Source organism: Rhinopithecus roxellana, chromosome 6 (genome assembly GCF_007565055.1).
Source record: "Rhinopithecus roxellana isolate Shanxi Qingling chromosome 6, ASM756505v1, whole genome shotgun sequence".
In the NCBI taxonomy this organism is placed as follows: Eukaryota; Metazoa; Chordata; class Mammalia; order Primates; family Cercopithecidae; genus Rhinopithecus; species Rhinopithecus roxellana.
The window spans coordinates 55,210,521-55,229,509 of NC_044554.1; the positions used below are offsets into that span (position 1 = coordinate 55,210,521).

General features: G+C 43.4%; 1 protein-coding gene across 1 annotated transcript in view; it reads left to right on the forward strand.

The window, feature by feature from the left end:
- CREB3L2 (cAMP responsive element binding protein 3 like 2) overlaps positions 1 to 18,989 on the forward strand; it is a 127,807-nt gene that overhangs the window by 66,472 nt on the left and 42,346 nt on the right. Inside the window, exon 2 of the mRNA XM_010356317.2 lies at positions 7,267 to 7,483. Coding sequence (XP_010354619.1) covers positions 7,267 to 7,483 — 217 coding nt within the window. The remainder of the gene's footprint in view (positions 1 to 7,266; positions 7,484 to 18,989) is intronic.

The window sequence follows — 18,989 nt, forward strand, 5'->3', positions numbered from 1 at the left end:
TTAAAAGATTGCTATGTAGTGGAGGGTTAGGTGTATTACATGCATTATTTAGTTTAATTCTCATGACACAAGGCCGGAACTATTGTCAACTTCACTTTACCAGGATTATTGTTAACTTCATAAACCAAGGTTTGGAGTATGGAAATATCTTGCTCAGGCTTGCACAGCCAGGATTCAAATTCAGGGCTGACTGACTCCAAAGCTATATTGCCACAATGCCGTACACTGACCATTAGGAATGGAATGAAGGTGTTGTGTTTATAAAAATAAAGGGAGACAAAACTTTATGGGATAGTTGGAGGATGTTTAATGCAGAATCTTTAGATAATGGGGAGATAAAACCTGACACAAATGGGGCAGATAAAACTTGACACAATTTTTAAGGGAAGTTGCCATGTGTATTCTCTGAGCTGGGTGAAGAACATTTATGTTGTGAGGCAGGCGTTCGATCCTTTTAGGAGATTTCTTCCAACTCTGAGATTCTGTGATGTTGCCTGAACCCTTTGGCAGAAACATGCATTAAGTCCGAATAACTATCTCCATCCTTATTGCTGATGTATCACAGCAAGTGATACCAGGAGCTTGTCCTAACAAACTCTTGGCATGTTTCTACAGGTTTAGTGCAGGAGACCGTGTGTTCATAGTGGATGACCGTCTGTGAGCCTATCTTTATCTAGCTTTAGAGGCTGATGCAAATGAGGCAGCATGCTGTAGTAGAAAGTGCCTGGGAGTTGGAACTGGCTGAACATGGGATGGAATGTCAGTTTCACCTTTAATCAGCTGTGCATCTCAGGGCAAAATAGCTAAGTATCCTGAGCCCAGTTTTCTCATCTGTAAATGGGGACATGTTTACCTTATATTAGGAAAACACTCAGCTCATTTTCTGAAAATCTAATATGTCAAGTACTTAGTCCATCAGACAAGTCTAGCACCTAATCCTGTCAACATCGTCATCCATGATCATCACCATCATGGTTTTACACTTATTACAACCTCTCCATACAGTTGGATTGTGAGGCTCAAATACCTCTTTCCTAGGAGAAACAAGAAGAAAATTCAGTGAATTTGAAATAAGAGTACCCTAGTTCAAGGTCTCTCAGTAGGGGACAGAGATCTTGGACAATGGACTAAAAGCCAATTTACAGGATTGTCATGAGTATTGAGTGAGGAAAGGCTATGAAATTACTTTGTAAACCCATAAAGTTTGATTCAAATATTAGACAGAATGGTAAAATGTTATTATGCCATTGCCTTTTGAAGGAATTAAACTAAAATCCCGTAACCCTTGGGTTCACATGAGTAGTACTTTGCTAAAGCGTTTGCAGGATCCAGAAAGGCTTCCTCTTTGAGGCTCACTTTGCTCCTTTCTCTGGTTTTTGGCCTTCAGGACCATAAGGCCCCTCTCCAACTGGCTGGCATTAAAGATGGGCCCACTCTGGCCCAGTCCTGGCACCAGCAATGGGATGTTGACCTGTCGAGTCTTGGAGCCCACCACTGCCAAGGATACCCAGCTGGAGCTAATTTGCTGGGCTGAGTCATAGCATGTGGTTGGAACCAGTTTCTTTTCCATCACAAGGATCTCCCTGAGCCTACTGAGAGCTCACCACTTTGCTAAATTCCTGGGTGTGGGTGGGTGTTTAGGCACCATTAGGCTTCTGAGGAGGATCCTTTTCCAGAGGGGAGGTTATAATACACTTGATAACAACTGTGAACTCTTCAAAACTGTCTATCATTAGGGCTAAGTGGTTTGTAATATGAGAATTACTGCGTAATCCAAAGTAGGGGGAGTTCAGGGAAAGTTAGCGGAGTTAGAGAACATTTATTATTGGTTATCCAGGGGATGTTCATGAAAACATTCATTAGGCTGCTCAGAAGAAAGAAAACAGAGTGTCAGCAGAGCGGGCCAACCTGGGCAACTTCCATGGGAAAGTCTGGCCAATCAAAGAGAGCCTTGCCTCGGGATAGAATGGGTTTCCAGAGCTTTAGTGGCCAGCACAGCAGATCGGGACTTGACCTTGTAGTTCAGGGAACAAAACTGTAGCTTGGAAATACAGGGACTGTGGGTTTACCTCTTGCGTTTGCATGTTGCATTTGGTTATTTATTTTTCTTTTTGTTAACTTAGTTTTGTCTTGAAAGGATCTCTGTCAAACAGTTGCAGAATAGTCACCATCAGGCAACCAGGAAATTTGTCCTTGGGGAGCTACTTAGGCAATCAGATGCTGACTTAGATTGTTGTATAATCAGGAAGTCTGGTTCTAATCTTAGCCTTGCCACTGCTCTGCGCCCTGCTGCCCAGAGTGTGGTCTGTGGAGTCACAGCTTTACCTGGGAGCTGATTAAAAATGCAGAATCTCAGGCCTGCTTAGACCTGTGAATCAGAAGCGATGGCTTAGGAGCCCCAGGTAATTTATCTGTACATAAAACTTTGAGCACTGACCTAAGTGGTAAACTCTGGTAGGGCATTTTCTAGTTTCTTATTTATTATTGTGTATCCCCAGTGTCTGTCTGAAGTTTAACACACAGTAGCTGCAAAATCCTTGAATCTTCCTCTTACCTTGGGCATATTTGAACTTCTAGGATCTTTGTAAGCTTCTAGGGACTTAACTGTAAAGTGGCGTAGGGAGAGGAGTGTTGAGTGGAAATGGAGCCAGTGATTGAGAAACTGAGGTGAGCATAGAAGGACTGGTGTTGTGAGTTTTTTTTGTTGTTGTTGTTATTTTTTGTAGAGATGGGGTCTTGCCCCATGTTGTCCAGGCTGACCTTGAACTCCTAGGCTCAAGCCATTTGCCTACCTCTACCTCCCAAAGTGTGGGAATTACAGGCATAAGCCACCGCACCTGGCCTAGGTGGTAGTTTTAATATAGATGTTTTTAACCTACTAAGTCAAAGTCTGTGAGGGTGGATCATCAAATTTGTATGTTTTTATTTATTTATGCCTTTAAACCACATTCTGAAAGCAAAACTTTTGTGTTTTTAAAAGTTCCTTCCATGTTAAGGAATATTTTTTACAATATTACATATAGTAAAGAAAATGTAAGAGTTCCTCAAGGGGAAATGGATAAATACAATGGAATAGAATTCAGATGTTTAAATCAATGAAGTAGGGCTACATGTATAGACATGAATAAATCTAAAAAATTTTTTTTGATAAAAGAAAATTGCAGAGGATATATGAGATATGGTACCATTTACTTAACGTTTTAAAGAAGCCTATGTGTAACGGATACATGCATATGTAGTAAAAGGATAAAGACCTGGATGGGAAAGGTAAACACTAAGTCTGGCTAATGGTTAACTTTGAGACGGATGAAGGGAATGGATGGGAGCTTTAATAGTCCTTCATGTTTTATTTTTTGAGAAAAAGAAAAAGCAAAAAAAGAAAGATTACAGCAGCAAACTTGTAAAAATGAGATTTTTAAATTTTGTATTTAAAATTTTAAAATTGTATTTATTTATTTTTAAGACAGAGTCTCACTCTGTTACCCAGGCTGGAGTGCAGTGGAGGTGATCTCGGCTCACTGCAACCTCTGCCTTCTAGGTTCAAGTGATTCTCCTGCCTCAGCCTCCTGAGTAGCTCGGACTATAGGTGTGCACCACCAGCTAATTTTTGTATTTTTAGTAGAGATGGAGTTTCACCATGTTGGCCAGGCCAGCCTCGAACTCCTGACCTCAAGTGATCTGCCTTCCTTGGCCTCCCAAAGTGCTGGGATTACAGGCAGGAGCCACCAAGCAAGCCTGGCCAAGTTTTTTTTTTTTTTTTTTTTTGAGACGGAGTCTTGCTCTGTCACCCAGGCTGGAGTGCAGTGGCGTGATCTTGGCTCACTGCAAGCTCCGCCTCCCGGGTTCACGCCATTCTCCTGCCTCAGCCTCCTGAGTATCTGGGACTACAGGCACCTGCCACCACACCCGGCTAATTTTTTGTATTTTTAGCAGAGATGGGGTTTCACCATGTTAGCCAGGGTGGTCTCAATCTCCTGACCTCGCAGTCCGCCCATCTCGGCCTCCCAATGTGCTGGGATTACAGGCATTAGCCACCATGCCTGGCCTTTTCTTTAAAGACAGGTTCTCACTCCATTGCCTGGGCTGGAGTGCAGTGGTACAATCATGGTTCACTACAGTCTTGACCTACTGGTCTCAAGGAATCTTCCTGCCTTACCCTCTCGAGTAGCTAGGACTACAGGCATGCACCACCATGCCTGGCTAATTTTTGTATTTTTTTGTAGAGAATGTGTCTCATTATGTTGCCCAGGCTGGTTTTGAATTCCTGGGCTCAAGTGATCCTTTTGCCTCAGCCTCCCAAAGTACTGAGATTATGAGCATGAGCCACCTCGCCCAGCCCAGTTTGTTGTTGTTGTTGTTGTTGTTGTTGTTTTAAAGGAATGACTACATAATTGTTCATGATATGTATAATCTTTCTGAATGCTTACAATATTTCATTATGAAATGACTAACCGAAATTTCCCTGGTAATTGTGATGCAGGCAGTTGGCATATGGCCTCGAATACTCCTAAGGACCTTCCAGTTTGAAATGTATTTGTACTCAGAGAACTCTCTCCCTGATCCTCTCTCTTGTTCTCATAGACAATCATGACTATTAGGACATACCCAAGTCCTGTAGCTTCCCTGCATTCTGTCCTGATGAAATGCCATGTCCCGTGTTTGTGATGTCAGTGAATTTCACTGTTCTGACTCTTTAGGGACCTAGCCTGCAGGGGCCTTCTCTCTGCTGTTCACTTTGCTTCTTTATTTTTTTATTTTTACTTTTTTTGAGACTGAGTCTCACTCTGTTGCCCAGGCTGGAGTGCAGTGGCGCGATCTCAGCTCACTGCAAGCTCCGCCTCCCGGGTTCTCACCATTCTCCTGCCTCAGCCTCCCGAGTAGCTAGGACTACAGGCGCCCACCACCACGCCTGGCTAATTTTTTGTATTTTTAGTAGAGATGGGGTCTCACTGTGTTGGCCAAGATGGTCTCGATCCCCTGACCTTGTGATCCGCCCACCTTGGCCTCCCAAAGTGCTGGGATTACAGGTATGAGCCACTGCGTCAGGCCCACTTTGCTTCTTTATTAAAGGAAGCATCCTGTTCTACAACTACCCTGATCTTAGAGCTCTAGCTCTAGGGACATCTCCCACCTTCCCTTCTCGTGTTCATTTTCATAACGCCTTCATTGACACTTCAGTTTGGTGGTGGGACTTAGGTGTCCGTGTGAATCCCAAGAATTGTATTGCCTACCCCAAGCCTCATTATTTGCAATCATTCTCTTATTGCTGTATCTGCTTTCTTAACTTCCTTTCTATACCAGAAGTGTCTCTAAAGTTTAATCAATAAAGTGACACCCATTGGTCTATGATTCAGAGAATGTTAAGAAGGCAGAAATATCTCTAGTAGCTGGGGCCAAAGTGGGCTTTAAAGTTTCATTTTATTGGCCGGGCACGGTGGCTCACGCCTGTAATCCCAGCACTTTGGGAGGTCAAGACGGGCAGATCATGAGGTCAGGTGATTGAGACCATCCTGGCTAACATGGTGAAACCCCGTCTCTACTAAAAATACAAACAAAATTAGCTGGGCATAGTGGCGGGTGCCTGTAGTCCCAGCTACTAGGGAGGCTGAGGCAAGAGAATGCCTTGAACCCAGGAGGCGGAGCTTGCAGTGAGCCGAGATTGCACCACTGCACTTCAGCCTGGGTGACAGAGCAAGACTTTGTCTCAAAAAAAAATTTTTTTTAATTAATTAATTAATTAATTTAGAGACCGAGCCTCGCACTGTTGCCTGGGCTGGAGTGCAGTGGCTCGATCTCAGCTCACTGTAAGCACTGCAAGCTCCGCCTCCCGGGTTCAAGCGATTCTCCTGCCTCAGCCTCCCTAGTAGCTGGGATTACAGGCACCTGCCACCACACCCAGCTATTTCTTTTTTTGTATATTTAGTAGAGACAGGGTTTCACTATGTTGGCCAGGCTGGACTCAAACTCCTGACCTTGTGATCTGCCCACCTCGGCCTCCCAAAGTGCTGGGATTACAGGCATGAGCCACCACACCTGGCCCTATTTTATATTGTTATTATTATTTCGAATATAGTCAATAGCAGTGATTCTAAACCAGAGGTGACTTTTTCATCTACAGACATTTGGGCAGTGTCTGGAAATATTTTTGGTTTCATAACTGGGGGAGTGCTACTGGCATCTAGTGAGTGGAGACTGAGAATGCTACTAAATATCCTGCAATGCACAAAACAATGCCCACCCTTGCCCTTCACAACGAATAATCCAGTCCAAAATGTTATTAGTGCCAAGGTTGAGAAACCCTGCTCAGAAGATCCTCATACCATGAATATAGACCCATCAAGGAGGGAGAGTGGATGGGGCTGCAGCTCCTTCGTGGGACAGTGTCACAACGGATATGGGAATCCCAGGGAATTTCTATGGGCTAGTTCTATATTATGTCCAAAGCGTGATGGGGACTGGAAAGTTCATGGTATTAGAGATGAAGGATGGGAGGATATTAAGGATAAACTAGAGAGGAACAAAGTCCAGGCCATGGGGAGACTAGAGAGAAGCCACCTCTAATATTTTTGGGCATGGCACCTTAGTGTAAACTGCACCTTCCTGCTATAGAAATAGAGGATCGCTTATTTAAACATATTAATATTATCAGTGCAAAATGTGGTAGGTCATGACAGCAAGGACCCCCAGTGAATCATGCCCCCGCACCGTCCACACTCATCTATCTGCATTGTGACTCTGCCATTCCTCTCATCAAGCAGTGGAATCTGTTTTCCTGCCCCACGGGCGTGAGCTGGCCTTGTCCCTTGCCTTGACCAAAAGAATGTGGAAGGTGTAATGGTACGTGATGTCTGGGGCCACTCAGCTTTGGTTTTTCTCCCTCATGGAAGATTTCTGCCGTCATGGGAGGAAGTCCAGCCTGATCTTCCCTTTTGAGAAAGAGGCCCAGGTGTCCAGGGGTCCCAGCCCAGCGCATTCGCAGCCAGCCTTCCCACTAATGTGCTGTGTCAGGGAACCCAGATGAAATCAGCTCACCCATCCAGCCCAACCCACTGAGGAGTGAGAAGTAATATATTAATATTATGGTTACCTTCAGCCACTAAACATTGGGGTGGTTTGCTACACAGCATGCGCTAACTGGACATTGTGTATGTAGAAGGGACTTCATATCGAGCAGTGGACGAGGTATTTGCCTTAGAATATGTGTGTAGGGTAACTATCGCATCATGATTAAGAGAAACTGAGTTCTTCCTCCTTTGTTTCTTGTAGCACTTCTCAGAACTTCTGGATGAGTTTTCCCAGAACGTCTTGGGTCAGCTCCTGAATGACCCTTTCCTCTCAGAGAAGAGTGTGTCAATGGAAGTGGAACCTTCCCCGACGTCCCCGGCGCCTCTCATCCAGGCTGAGCACAGCTACTCCCTTTGTGAGGAGCCTCGGGCCCAGTCGCCCGTCACCCACGTTACCACCAGTGACAGCTTCAATGACGGTAAACTCAGAGGAGGAGGAAGACCTGGACCTTAGCGCCTTTGGTTCTGAGCTCTTGAGGGTGCTGAGTGTGTATTACATTAAAGAGGGTGTCAGCACCCTTGTTAGTGAGATACCTACAGTATGTAAGGCCTTGTGCTTGGGCTGTGGGGAAAAGCAAAGAGGCACAGGACCCATTTCTCTACCCTGCCCAGGTCCGCTGGGGACTTGCCATAACTGAAGGATAGTCATTACTCTCTTGCCCTGTGGCTTCAGCAGCAGAGCAGCCTTTTGCAAATCAGGCCGGCCTGTCTGGCTGGTCATTCCTGCCAGTACAGTAAGTCCATTGTTTCAAGAGGTCATGCCTTTTATTTTATTTTTTTTTTCTGAGAAAGAACCATTCCTCTATAGAAGCTTCTTGGGCATCCTCCTAACCCACTTCCATCATGTTCTATTGACCCCATGTCCCTCACCCCAGATCTTAGTAGACATTCCTAGACTTTCTTGTTGGTTACCCTTTCATGCCCATCATCAATGCCGTGAGTGTGGTATTTGTTGAAGGTCTAGTTTTTCTGACCTTAGAGATGTTAGGATGTTTTCACCATTACTCTACAGCCCATAATTGGTAAAAACTGTATCTTGTTCCAAACTCTCCAAGGCATATATATCTTTTAAGTGTAATTTTCTTCTTTTCTTTTCTTTCTTCTTCTTTTTCTCTGTCTCTTCCTTCTTCCTCCCTCTTCCTCCCTCCCTGCCTCCCTTCCCTTCCTCCCTTCCTTCTTTTCTTTTCTCTCTTCTTCTTTTTCTCTCTCCGTTCCTCCTTCCCTCCCTCTCGCTCCCTCCCTGTCGCCCTTCCCCTCCCACCTTTCCTTCCTTCTTCCTTTCCTTTCCTTTCCTTTCCTTTCCTTTCCTTTCCTTTCCTTTCCTTTCCTTTCCTTTCCTCTCCTTTCCTCTCCTCTCCTCTCCTCTCCTCTCCTCTCCTCTCCTCTCCTCTCCTCTCCTCTCCTCTCCTTTCCTTTCCTTCCCTTCTTTCTTTCTTTATTTTCTCTCCTTCCTCACTTTCCTTCTTTCCTCTCTTCCTTCTTTCCTTCTTTCTTTTTTACACAGGGTCTTGCTCTGTCATCCAGGCTAGAGTGCAGTGATATGATCTCAGTTCACTGTAGCCTTGACCTCCCCGGCTCTCATGTAGTCATTCAGCCTCAGCCTCCCAAGTAGCTGGGGCTACAGGCATGTGCCACCACACATGGCTAATTTTTTTTTTTTTTTTGTAGAAATGGGGGTCTCACTATGTTGCCCAGGCTGGTTTCAAACTCCTGGGCTGAAGTGATCTTTCCTCCACAGCCTCCCCAAGTACTGGGATTACAGGCATGAGCCACCATGCCCAGCTTTAAATTTAATTTTCTATGTTTTGTTTTCCTAGAGGGATAGCCAGCTATTTTAGTACTGTAAATTTTTAAAACTACATTTCCTATTGCCAGTCCAGCATATGCCTTCTTCTTTACAGGAGGATGACATGGTGAGGAATACTCACTAACTTGACCTTCTTGATGTTAGTGTTGACCTCTTGTTCTTATACCACTGTACATATAGCAGCATCTTTTGAAGATGGCTGCACCTATCAACCCATCCTCTAGGGATTTGTGCTAATGCTTTCCCTCCCCTTGACCCCACCCCCGGACAGGCCTTGGTGTGTGATGTTCCCCTCCCTGTGTCCATGTGTTCTCATTGTTCAACTCTCACTTATGAGTGAGAACATGTGGTTCCTGTTCTGTTCCCATGTTAGTTTGCTGAGGATGATGGTTTTCAGCATCATTCATGCCCCTGCAAAGGACATGAACTCATTCTTTTTTATGACTGTGTAGTATTCTGTGGTGTATATGTGTTACATTTTCTTTATTCAGTCTAGCATTGATGGGCATTTGGGTTGGTTCCAAGTCTTTGCTATTGTAAATGGTGCTGCAATAAACATACATGTGCATATGTCTTTATAGTAGAATGATTTATAATCCTTTGGGTATATACCCAGTAATGGGATTGCAGGTCAAATGGTATTTCTGGTTTTAGATCCTTAAGGAATCGCCACATTATATTCCACAATGGTTGAACTAATTTACACTCCCACCAACAGTGTAAAAGTGTTCCTGTTTCTCCGCATCCTCACCAGCATCTGTTGTTTCCTGACTTTTTAATGATTGCCATTCTAAATGACATGAGATGCCCTTTTATTGTGAGGCCAAAGCATTCACCATTTAGTTCCCAAAGCTGGGGCTTTGTTTTCTTTATAGCCCTTAGGCTGTGACAGGCCATGCTGGTAATTTGCTGAGAACAGGTACGGTGGGTCAGATATATTTTACAAAGGGTTTCTGATCCACAGCTCATCTTTTTTGAAGTACCAATGTCTTCTCTGAGTAAAAGTCACTTTCCTAGGCCAGCAAAAGCACTTTTCTGAGACAGCAAACACGGGATACACTTTTGAGGGCCAAGACGGGTGGATCATGAGGTCAGGAGATTGAGACCATCCTGGCTAACATGGTGAAACCCTGTCTCTACTAAAAATACAAAAGAAATTAGCTGGGCGAGGTGGTGGGTGCCTGTAGTCCCAGCTACTCGGGAGGCTTTTTTTGGTCACCAACTCTTTTGTGAGGATACTAGTTTTTTGAGGATACTAGTCATTTAAGATGTGTGAAATCAGAGTGAAGCAGTGTGGATGAGTGGATGGGGAACTTGCCCAGCAAAGCTTTGTCTGGATCTATTTTTCTGAGTTGTGTGGATGGGCAGATGTTTGGGAACAGAATTATCTTATTCATGTGAACCCCAGTTTGCATCCCCGTTAAGGTGGCAATCCGTGGGGTGGGGAAATCAATCCATGAGTGTTTCTCCCAAATCCAAGTGCTCTGTTAGAGCAGATAACACCCTGATGGAAAAGGATGGTTATTTTTAGGCAATACATAAATATGTAGCATGTATAGACAGCTGTATACCTTAAATTTAATATTCTTTATCTGCTATATGGTGATAATAGCTTAAGCAAAACTAGGAGTCCTTGTGTTCAGTGATGGATGGGGAACTAATATTTCATTATACCTGAGAAAACCAATGATTCAGCTCTCCCTGTCCAGTTGTACTTAGATTACATACAGTTCTTCTACAATTGCTTCTAAGCCTGGAAAAAGAGTGATGACATACAGTTAAGTGGAAACTCCTTCCTAATTTATTAGAGTTTTTCTCCTTTTTTCTCCCTCTGCCTCCTGCTTCCCCTCTCTCCATCTCCTTCCCACTAGAACTCTTCTCTTTCCCTCTTCCTCCTTTTGCCCTTTTTCTCCTAACTTTCCCTTCCTCCCTCCATCCTCCACCTGAACCCCAGGGCAACTAAAAAAGGCACGCGCAGATGTTCTTATCCTATCATTCTATCACGGACTTCAGATGGACTGTGGACCCCTAAAACTGTATATAAAAATTTGGGCTATCTATATTTGTTAATTTTTTGAGAGTTATTGCATCTTTTCTTAGATTCTCAAAAGAGTTTGTGACCAAAAAAGTTAAAAATAACTGTTCGAGGATTCCACAGGAGTCATCTATCTCAGGGGGACTTTGAATGTGGACTTCTGAAACACTAGAGCTAAGGAACTTCACGTGGCCCAGCAACCACAGGAGCCAACCCTAGAAATGTAGGTGCAGGCTTCAAAACCACCGGAAAGACATCCCACATCCAACTCAGCCATTTGTCCCTGTGATTAAGGCTGTGACCCAGACACTAAGCAGGGTTTTCTGTTCTACAAAAAAGGCAACAACAACAACGAAACACCAAAAAAAAAAACAAGGAAGAAAGAAAAAGAAAAAAACATGTAATGAGGTTAAGGGAAAAAAGCGGAAGCATCCAAGCAAAATATTTGTGATACTTTCATGCTTTGAGAAACAAAAGCTTATATTTGAATGACCAAGTCTTGTACCTCACCACAAGGAGGTGGTCTTTGTGAGTTACTGTATTTCAATCATGTTCCTTTGTGTAATTCAGTTGGGATGCTAGGTATGCATTTGCATTGTCCTTTAATTTTGGTGTTCTTCCTAAAGAAGAAACTCTGTAGTGCTGGATGAGGGCTGTTCAGAGAGAACCAGACATGGCCCCTATCCTCTAAGATGATACAAGAACAGAGCTAAAGATTATATAGACTATCAACAGACCTTAGCATAAAATATGCTAATACAGAAGTGGTCTAATACTACCTTTGCATCACAAATGTAGTTAAGGGTGGAACAAAGGATCGTAACTATGGCTGTCCCAGGTCTACAGGGACATGGGTAAGAATCATCTTCCTCCTGATGAATTTAGTAGGGCTCTCAGTGGCAAGGGATGGCTGGATAGGCTGGTTCACTGTGGATACCTTAAATTTATGGAGCTGTGTTCTCACGTGGGAATGAACACAGTAGTCTGTGAGGTAAGGGTGAGCAGATATTGCTGGGGCAAAGTCACATGGGGTAAGTGAGACAGCCTGGAGGAGGGCAAGGACTAGGGTTTGATCTCTGCCTAATGGGAAGCAGGGACTGAGAAATATAGGATGACGTTTTCTGGAGCTTAGAAGAAACACAAAAGATCTCATGGCTGCCATGTGAGAACAGAGAAGGTGTGCACAGATATAGTTATCCAGGGAGAAGAGAAAAGGTATAAAACATGATGGCAAAGAAAAAATGGGTTTTGAAATGATTTGATGAAACCTGCAGCAGGAAAAGCACAGGATCGAATATGCTGAGGAAGGGGCAGAGGTGAGTCAGAGATGACTTAGGTTTTTGCTTTGCAGTGTTGAAGAGATCTTGATGTTGACATGGTCCATGGAAGCGAGACTTGAAAATCACAGAAATGAGGTGCATAGCGGTGTCTTCATCACATGTAGTGTGAGCTGATGACAAGAACATCAGTCTGAATCATCGTAGAGTAGCCAGACTCAGGGGTAGAAGAGGAAGGTGTATGTATCTACCAAGAGAGTCACTGGGTCCTCTGTCCTGCACGGCCAAAGAGAGAACCTAACAGTGATTGGGGAGGACAGGCAGAGGAACAGTTGACCTCTTCCATCTGAAGCTTGGGTTTGTAATACACGCTATTTTGCTATTCCTCCCTTTTTTTGGTGTTACCTTTTACTTTTTTCCAAACAGATAAAAACAATAATGATGTTTCCCCTTTTTATTTTTTGAAAAAAAGTAAAATAATGACTTCTCTGCCTAGCCATTGCAATGCTAGATTAGTATAAGAAAGCAACGTTCACATTAATCTGGCGATTGCAGTTACTATGGATATTCATGAATGAGAGTCATAACTTCTTCAATGAAGAAGAAAGGATGTAGTAAATATTTTCTATTTTTACTATTATCACCACCTCTTCATGCCATTCAATAGTGAAAGTTATTTCAGGGTTAAGATACTCAGGAGCGGGGCCAGGGGAAGATAGGCCTCTAACTTCCATTGGAGCATGTAGGCTGTAGTTTAATATGATTCTGACACATTTAACTGAATTCTTGCCCCTTTCCCCAGCTTCCAGAGCCCAACCATTATATTTTTCCTTTAAGAGAATTTTACATAAAAAATTGGTCAAGATGTGCCAACTCCTTTGAAAATTTTCAAAGGGCAAACAAATGAAATGCTAAAGGATTTGGATGAGGCATATTTATTTAATTTAAACAATTTTCTTTTCACTTTGGATATGTTACATAAATAGTAAATGGATGTACAGTCAGCCCTCACTGTTCTTGGGTTTTGCATCCTATGAATACTGTATTTTCAATCAATGTTTGTTTAAAAAAAATCTGCTTGTGAGTGGACCCACACGGTTCAAACCTGTGTTGTTCAAGGACCAACTGCGTATATGTTTTTCTCATGTAAGTGGTAGTACGTCATCTGATTTCTCTTTTTAAGAATAAATGCCCAGGCTGGGCGCGGTGGCTCAAGCCTGTAATCCCAGCACTTTGGGAGGCCGAGATGGGTGGATCATGAGGTCAGGAGATGGAGACCATCCTGGCTAACATGGTGAAACCCCGTCTCTACTAAAAAAAATACAAAAAATCAGCCGGGCGAGGTGGCGGGCACTTGTAGTCCCAGCAACTCGGGAGGCTGAGGCAGGAGAGTGGTGTAAACCCGGGAGGCGGAGCTTGCAGTGAGCTGAGATCCGGCCACAGCACTCCAGCCTGGGCGGCAGAGCGAGACTCCGTCTCAAAAAAAAAAAAAAAAAAAAGAATAAATGTCCATTCTCTCTCTGTTCACATGTATATAAGAGTGTGTGTGTGTGTGTGTGTGTGTGTGTGTGTGTGTGTGTATTGTAAACCAAAAAATATCTGATACAGGTCTCAATCAATTTAGGAGTTTACTTTGCCAAGGTTAAAGACATACCCAGAACAAATAAACACAGAATCACAGAAATAATCTGTGGTCTGTGCCTTTCTGCAAAGATGACTTTGAGGACTTCAGTATTTAAAGGAAAAGTGGCTGAACAGGAAAGAGGGAGAGTGTGGTAATCCACGTGTTGCAAGAGAGAAAAAGAGCAGGTGGGGAATAGTCCATTACGCATTCATCTCGTGCTCAGTAAATCAACACTTTTTGTTAAGATAAGATGAATGTTAAGCTGGGTGCTCATGACTGTGATCCCAGCACTTTGAGTGGCCGAAGCAGGAGGATTACTGGAGCCCAGGAGTTTGAGACCAGCCTGCACAACAACACAGTGAGACCTCTTCTCTACAAAAAATAAATTAAAAAAAAATTAGCTGGGCGTGGTGACGTATGCCTGTAGTCCCAGCTACTTGGGAGGCTAAGGCGACAGGATCCTTTGGGCCTGGGAGGTCAAGGCTGCAGTGACAGAGCAAGACTGTGTAAAAAAAAGAAAAAAAAAAGGTCAACATGGAGTGTCTACTTGTGGAGACCTTTAACCTTTTATCTATAATTGTGCTTAGGAACAAAAGGAAAGGTAGTTTCTTGCATGACTCAGCTTTCAGCTTGATTTTTCGCTTTGGCATAGTGGATTGGGGTCCTGAGTTTTAATTTTCCTTTCATTATATATCAAGATAATGCCAACTCCCAACTCCCAATTTAGGGTTTTTTGTTTGTTTGTCTGTTTTTTCCTTTCTTTCCTAGGAACCTGTATCCGTTTGTGCTTATCCGTGTGGCACATATGGAAAGGATGGAAAATCTGCATTTTGGTGTTGCTGTTACCTTGGCTTTGAGTTCATGTCTTTTTCAGTCTCTTTGTCCATCTTGATGATTTGATAACTTGGCATCTAGCCCCATTGATCATGGCTGCTCCATTTTGTCTTTGGATGTAAAGGACTTGCTTCTCACCACGATCAGTGGCTTGTTTTTATTTTCTTGGCGACAGCTAAGTGGTGAAGCTGAGGAAATGTGCCAGTCGAGTTTGACCTTTGACAGGAAGCTGTTTGGATCAGCTGATATGGGGGGGCGGGGGTTGTTCTTACTCTTCACACTGTGGACTGCTAAACTTTACCAGGGATGTTTTTCGTCTGAAATGACACTTAAAAGACGTATAAACACAATGCAGAAAGAGCATTTTTCTTTTTTCCACTTGGTATCTCAGTTTCTAGTTTTAGAAATTAGAGGGTGTAGAGTGTCCACTGACTCTTATGTTTGTAGTTTAGCCAATAACTAAGACATCCAAGGATAATTCCAGTTCTAAGCCAGGGTGGCCCTACTGCTCTTTTTGCCAATAAAGTAAAACTACAAAAATCAGGTCATGGAGAAACATTGTGATACATATTCTGCTCCTTCTCCTAGACTCTGTCCTTCCTTAACCCTCACTTCATAGATTACATTTGTCATTTTGTTTTCTATGATTTGGTATTTATTTCCATTGAGTAAGAAAGTACAAGCCAACCTCCAGTAGTTCAGAATAAAAGCTCTTTTCTTTCATTTCAGCTACCACTGGAATGCTGTTCTCACCAAACTACTTACTCACTGACTTTCTTCATATGAAGTCATTTCATATTTTATGAAGTAACTAGTAGGTCCGATCAGCCAGTCTACAAATATTTATTGATATGATCCATAGTTGATGGTTTAGAGGAATTATTTTGGAAATGAATGTAGTAATTTCATTGTAATAGATTCTAATGTAATGGGTTTCATTTATTTGTCATACATTCGGCTATATTGTATGGGCTAGCTCTGTTGCGGCATAACAAACCACCCCCAAACGCAGTCACTCAGTCATTTATTATGGTAATCCACGTGTCTGTTTCTGTGTGGGGGTCAGCAGAGTGATTCTGCGAGTTTCAGCTAGATTCACTGACATCTCGGAGGTCAGCTGACAGTTGGCTGGTCTTGGCTCAGCTCCTCTGGGGTGACTGTTCTCTGTGGCTGTCATCCTTCTTCTGAGATAACTAGATTATCCCAGCTCATTCTTCTCATGCTGATGGCAAAACTGCAGCAACCTTAGTTCCATCCTGCAAGCACATTCCAAAACTCTGCTTGTATTAAAAAGCTCACGTACTATTGGTACATCAAGCCACAGAACCAAGCTGTAGGTGGGGATCAGCCCCCGGTAGGAGGGCACTGCAAAATTCTAAGACAAAAGACCTGGAAGGAGGGAGGAGGAAGACCTGGAGCCAGGAATGCATTTATGTAATAAGGGACTCATTGACTCTTACTGAGTCAAGGGCTTCTAAATGGCCCCTTGGGCAATTGGAGCCTCTATCCAATAATTACCATCCTAACCCATGAAGTGGAGCAGGCCATGTCCCTGTGTGTTCATCCAAAGACAATAGTGTCCCAAAATTGGAAATCCAGAAGTACTGTAAAATGTAAAGAAAAAGTCATGCATGTTCTGAACGATTTTCCAGAGATGCTTACTATTTGGCATATTTCTTTTGATTCTTCTCTATCACTTTCTTCTTTAGTAGTATATAAATTTAAATAGAGAGTTTTTGTCTTAACATTTTATTATAAGTCTTTCCTTTGTAATTAAAAAGGCTGTATACATGTAACATTAATGTATGCATAAATATTCCATTGTATGGATGCACCATAATTGACTTAACCTTTCTCTTGCTTTTTAATGTTTTGGTTATTTTCAGTGTTTTGTCATTACACACAATGCCGTAGTGAGCATTATTTATGCATAATCTTTATCCACATAGAAAGTTTTCTGGTTAATGGGAAGATTACTGGCCAGAGTGCAGAGATCTGGGTTCTGCCACTAATTTGCCATGTGACCTAGGCCCAGGTGTCATTTTCCTCATCTAGAAATGATAGGCTGGACGTGGTGGTTCATACCTGTAATCCCAGCACTTTGGGAGGCTGAGGCGGGTGGGTCACCTGAGGTCAGGAGTTCGAGACCAGCCTAGCCAACATGGTGAAACCCCATCTCTACTAAAAATACAAAAAGTAGCCAGGTGTGGTGGCGCACACCTGTAATCTCAGCTACTTGGGAGGCTGAGGCAGGAGAATCGCTTGAACCCAGGAGGCAGAGATTGCAGTGAGCTGAGATCGCGCCACTGCACTGCAGCCTGTGTGACACAGCAAGACTCTGTCTTAAAAAAAAAAAAAAAAAAAAAAAAAAGGTATATTTGAGCTTGATGGCCTTAAATCTCTTTATAACTCAGGATCAAGGACTATTATGTATTGGAGTGGAAGCACGAAAGCAACACCAGTTGTTTGTCCTCAAACAAGCTCAGGGGAGGAGAGGCCACTTCATTGGGCTTCTCTCTTGGAAATGTAGTTGTCCTTGAGAGAGAAGGTTTCCTTTTACAGTTCAGGTACCATCGCTTGCCCTGCTGAGGCAGCACTGATGATATTTGCATATTTGTAAAGAAAGCTATAGGACACTAGGCATTAAGACTATAAATGGTCTTGACTTGTTTTAAGAATGTGCATGCTTTGAGAATGGCTTCGCTAGGTTGGAAGAACTGATTCTATCACCCATCTTCATTTTGTCTTATAATTTTTTGTATTCCCTTTTTTTTTTTTTTTTTTAACTTTTACCTCTTCTTTTGTTTGCCTTGTGAATTAAGTTTCATCACAGTCGCCTTCACTGCACAGTCAAGGGACCTGGGCTTATCTCACAATTTCCTGGTAATTGTGTGCGACCTTTTTCTCAGGGTTGCTTCCTTACCATCCATTTCAGCCTGTACTGAGACTGTATTTCATCTTACTGTCTTTCTTCCAGCCTCTGCCAGGGATAAATATTGCTCAGTGTGGGCAGGCTTTAAGTGTTGATTTCAAAAAGCAAAAGCATGGCTGTGCGGGGTGGCTCACACCTGTAATCCCAGCACTTTGGGAGGCCGATCACCTGAGGTCAGGAGTTCAAGACCAGCCTAACCAACATGGCAAAACCCCGTGTCTACTAAAGGTAAAAAAATTAGCTGCGCGTCGTGGTGCACACCTGTAATTCCAGCTACTCAGGAGGCTGAGGCAGGAGAATCTCCTGAATCCGGGAGGCGGAGTTTGCAGCGAGCCAAGATGGTGCCACTGCACTCCAGCCTGGGTGACAGAGCAAGAATGTCTCAAAACAAAACAAAAAAAGCAAAAGCATCACCATGTCTTTGCTGAATGGAAAAAATGAAACCTGTGATGTCTCTGTCTCCCCAACCCTTCCCTGACTGTCATAAGTGGGTGTTCTTTGCAGCAGACAGTGTCTTCTAGCTCCTAAACTCCTTTGGGGAGAGTCAACAGAATCTTTTGGCTCTTGGTCCAGTTGCTTCTTCTCTGGGCTGAGCTGGGGCATGTTCTGAGTCCGGTACAGAGTGGTCTCCCTCCTCTGGCCGCCATTTGTTCCCCCGCCCTCCCCTTCCACCAGGATGTGGCCCACACCCCATGAAGGATGGAAAACCCCGTCACACCATAGCACTCAGCAGCGCCACTCTAAAAGCAAAACATCTTCCTCCACCAGAAGGCCTACCCATCCCGTCTTTATTTCATCTCGGGAAATAAATTGCGGCTAGGATAATTCATCTATTATAAACTGGATTTAGGGGGGGAAATCATTTTCCTCAAATATGAACCTGTTTTTGTGCTTGAGGGAAGTTGCTTATGAAATACAATTTTTTTTTTTTTTTTTTTTTTTTTTGAGACGGAGTCTCGCTCTGTCGGGCTGGAGTGCAGTGGCCGGATCTCAGCTCACGGCAAGCTCTGCCTCCCGGGTTTACGCCATTCTCCTGCCTCAGCCTCCCTAGTAGCTGGGATTACAGGCGCCGCCACCTCGCCCGGCTAGTTTTTTGTATTTTTTAATAGAGATGGTGTTTCACCGTGTTAGCCAGGATGGTCTCGATCTCCTGACCTCGTGATCCGCCCGTCTCGGCCTCCCAAAGTGCTGGGATTACAAGCTTGAGCCACCGCGCCTGGGTGAAAAACAATTTTAATAATCATAGATTTTAGTTCTTAGTTTCTGTGTCTACCCTTCCCTTCCTACTAGTTGTTCTGAATGATTGTACCGTTTCATAAGAAAACTGGAGTCACATTCTTGAATGTAAAATGGGTTTATAATGTGAACGACTTGGCTCTCCTGACAGTCATGGGTCACTAAGCATGTGAAATGTGG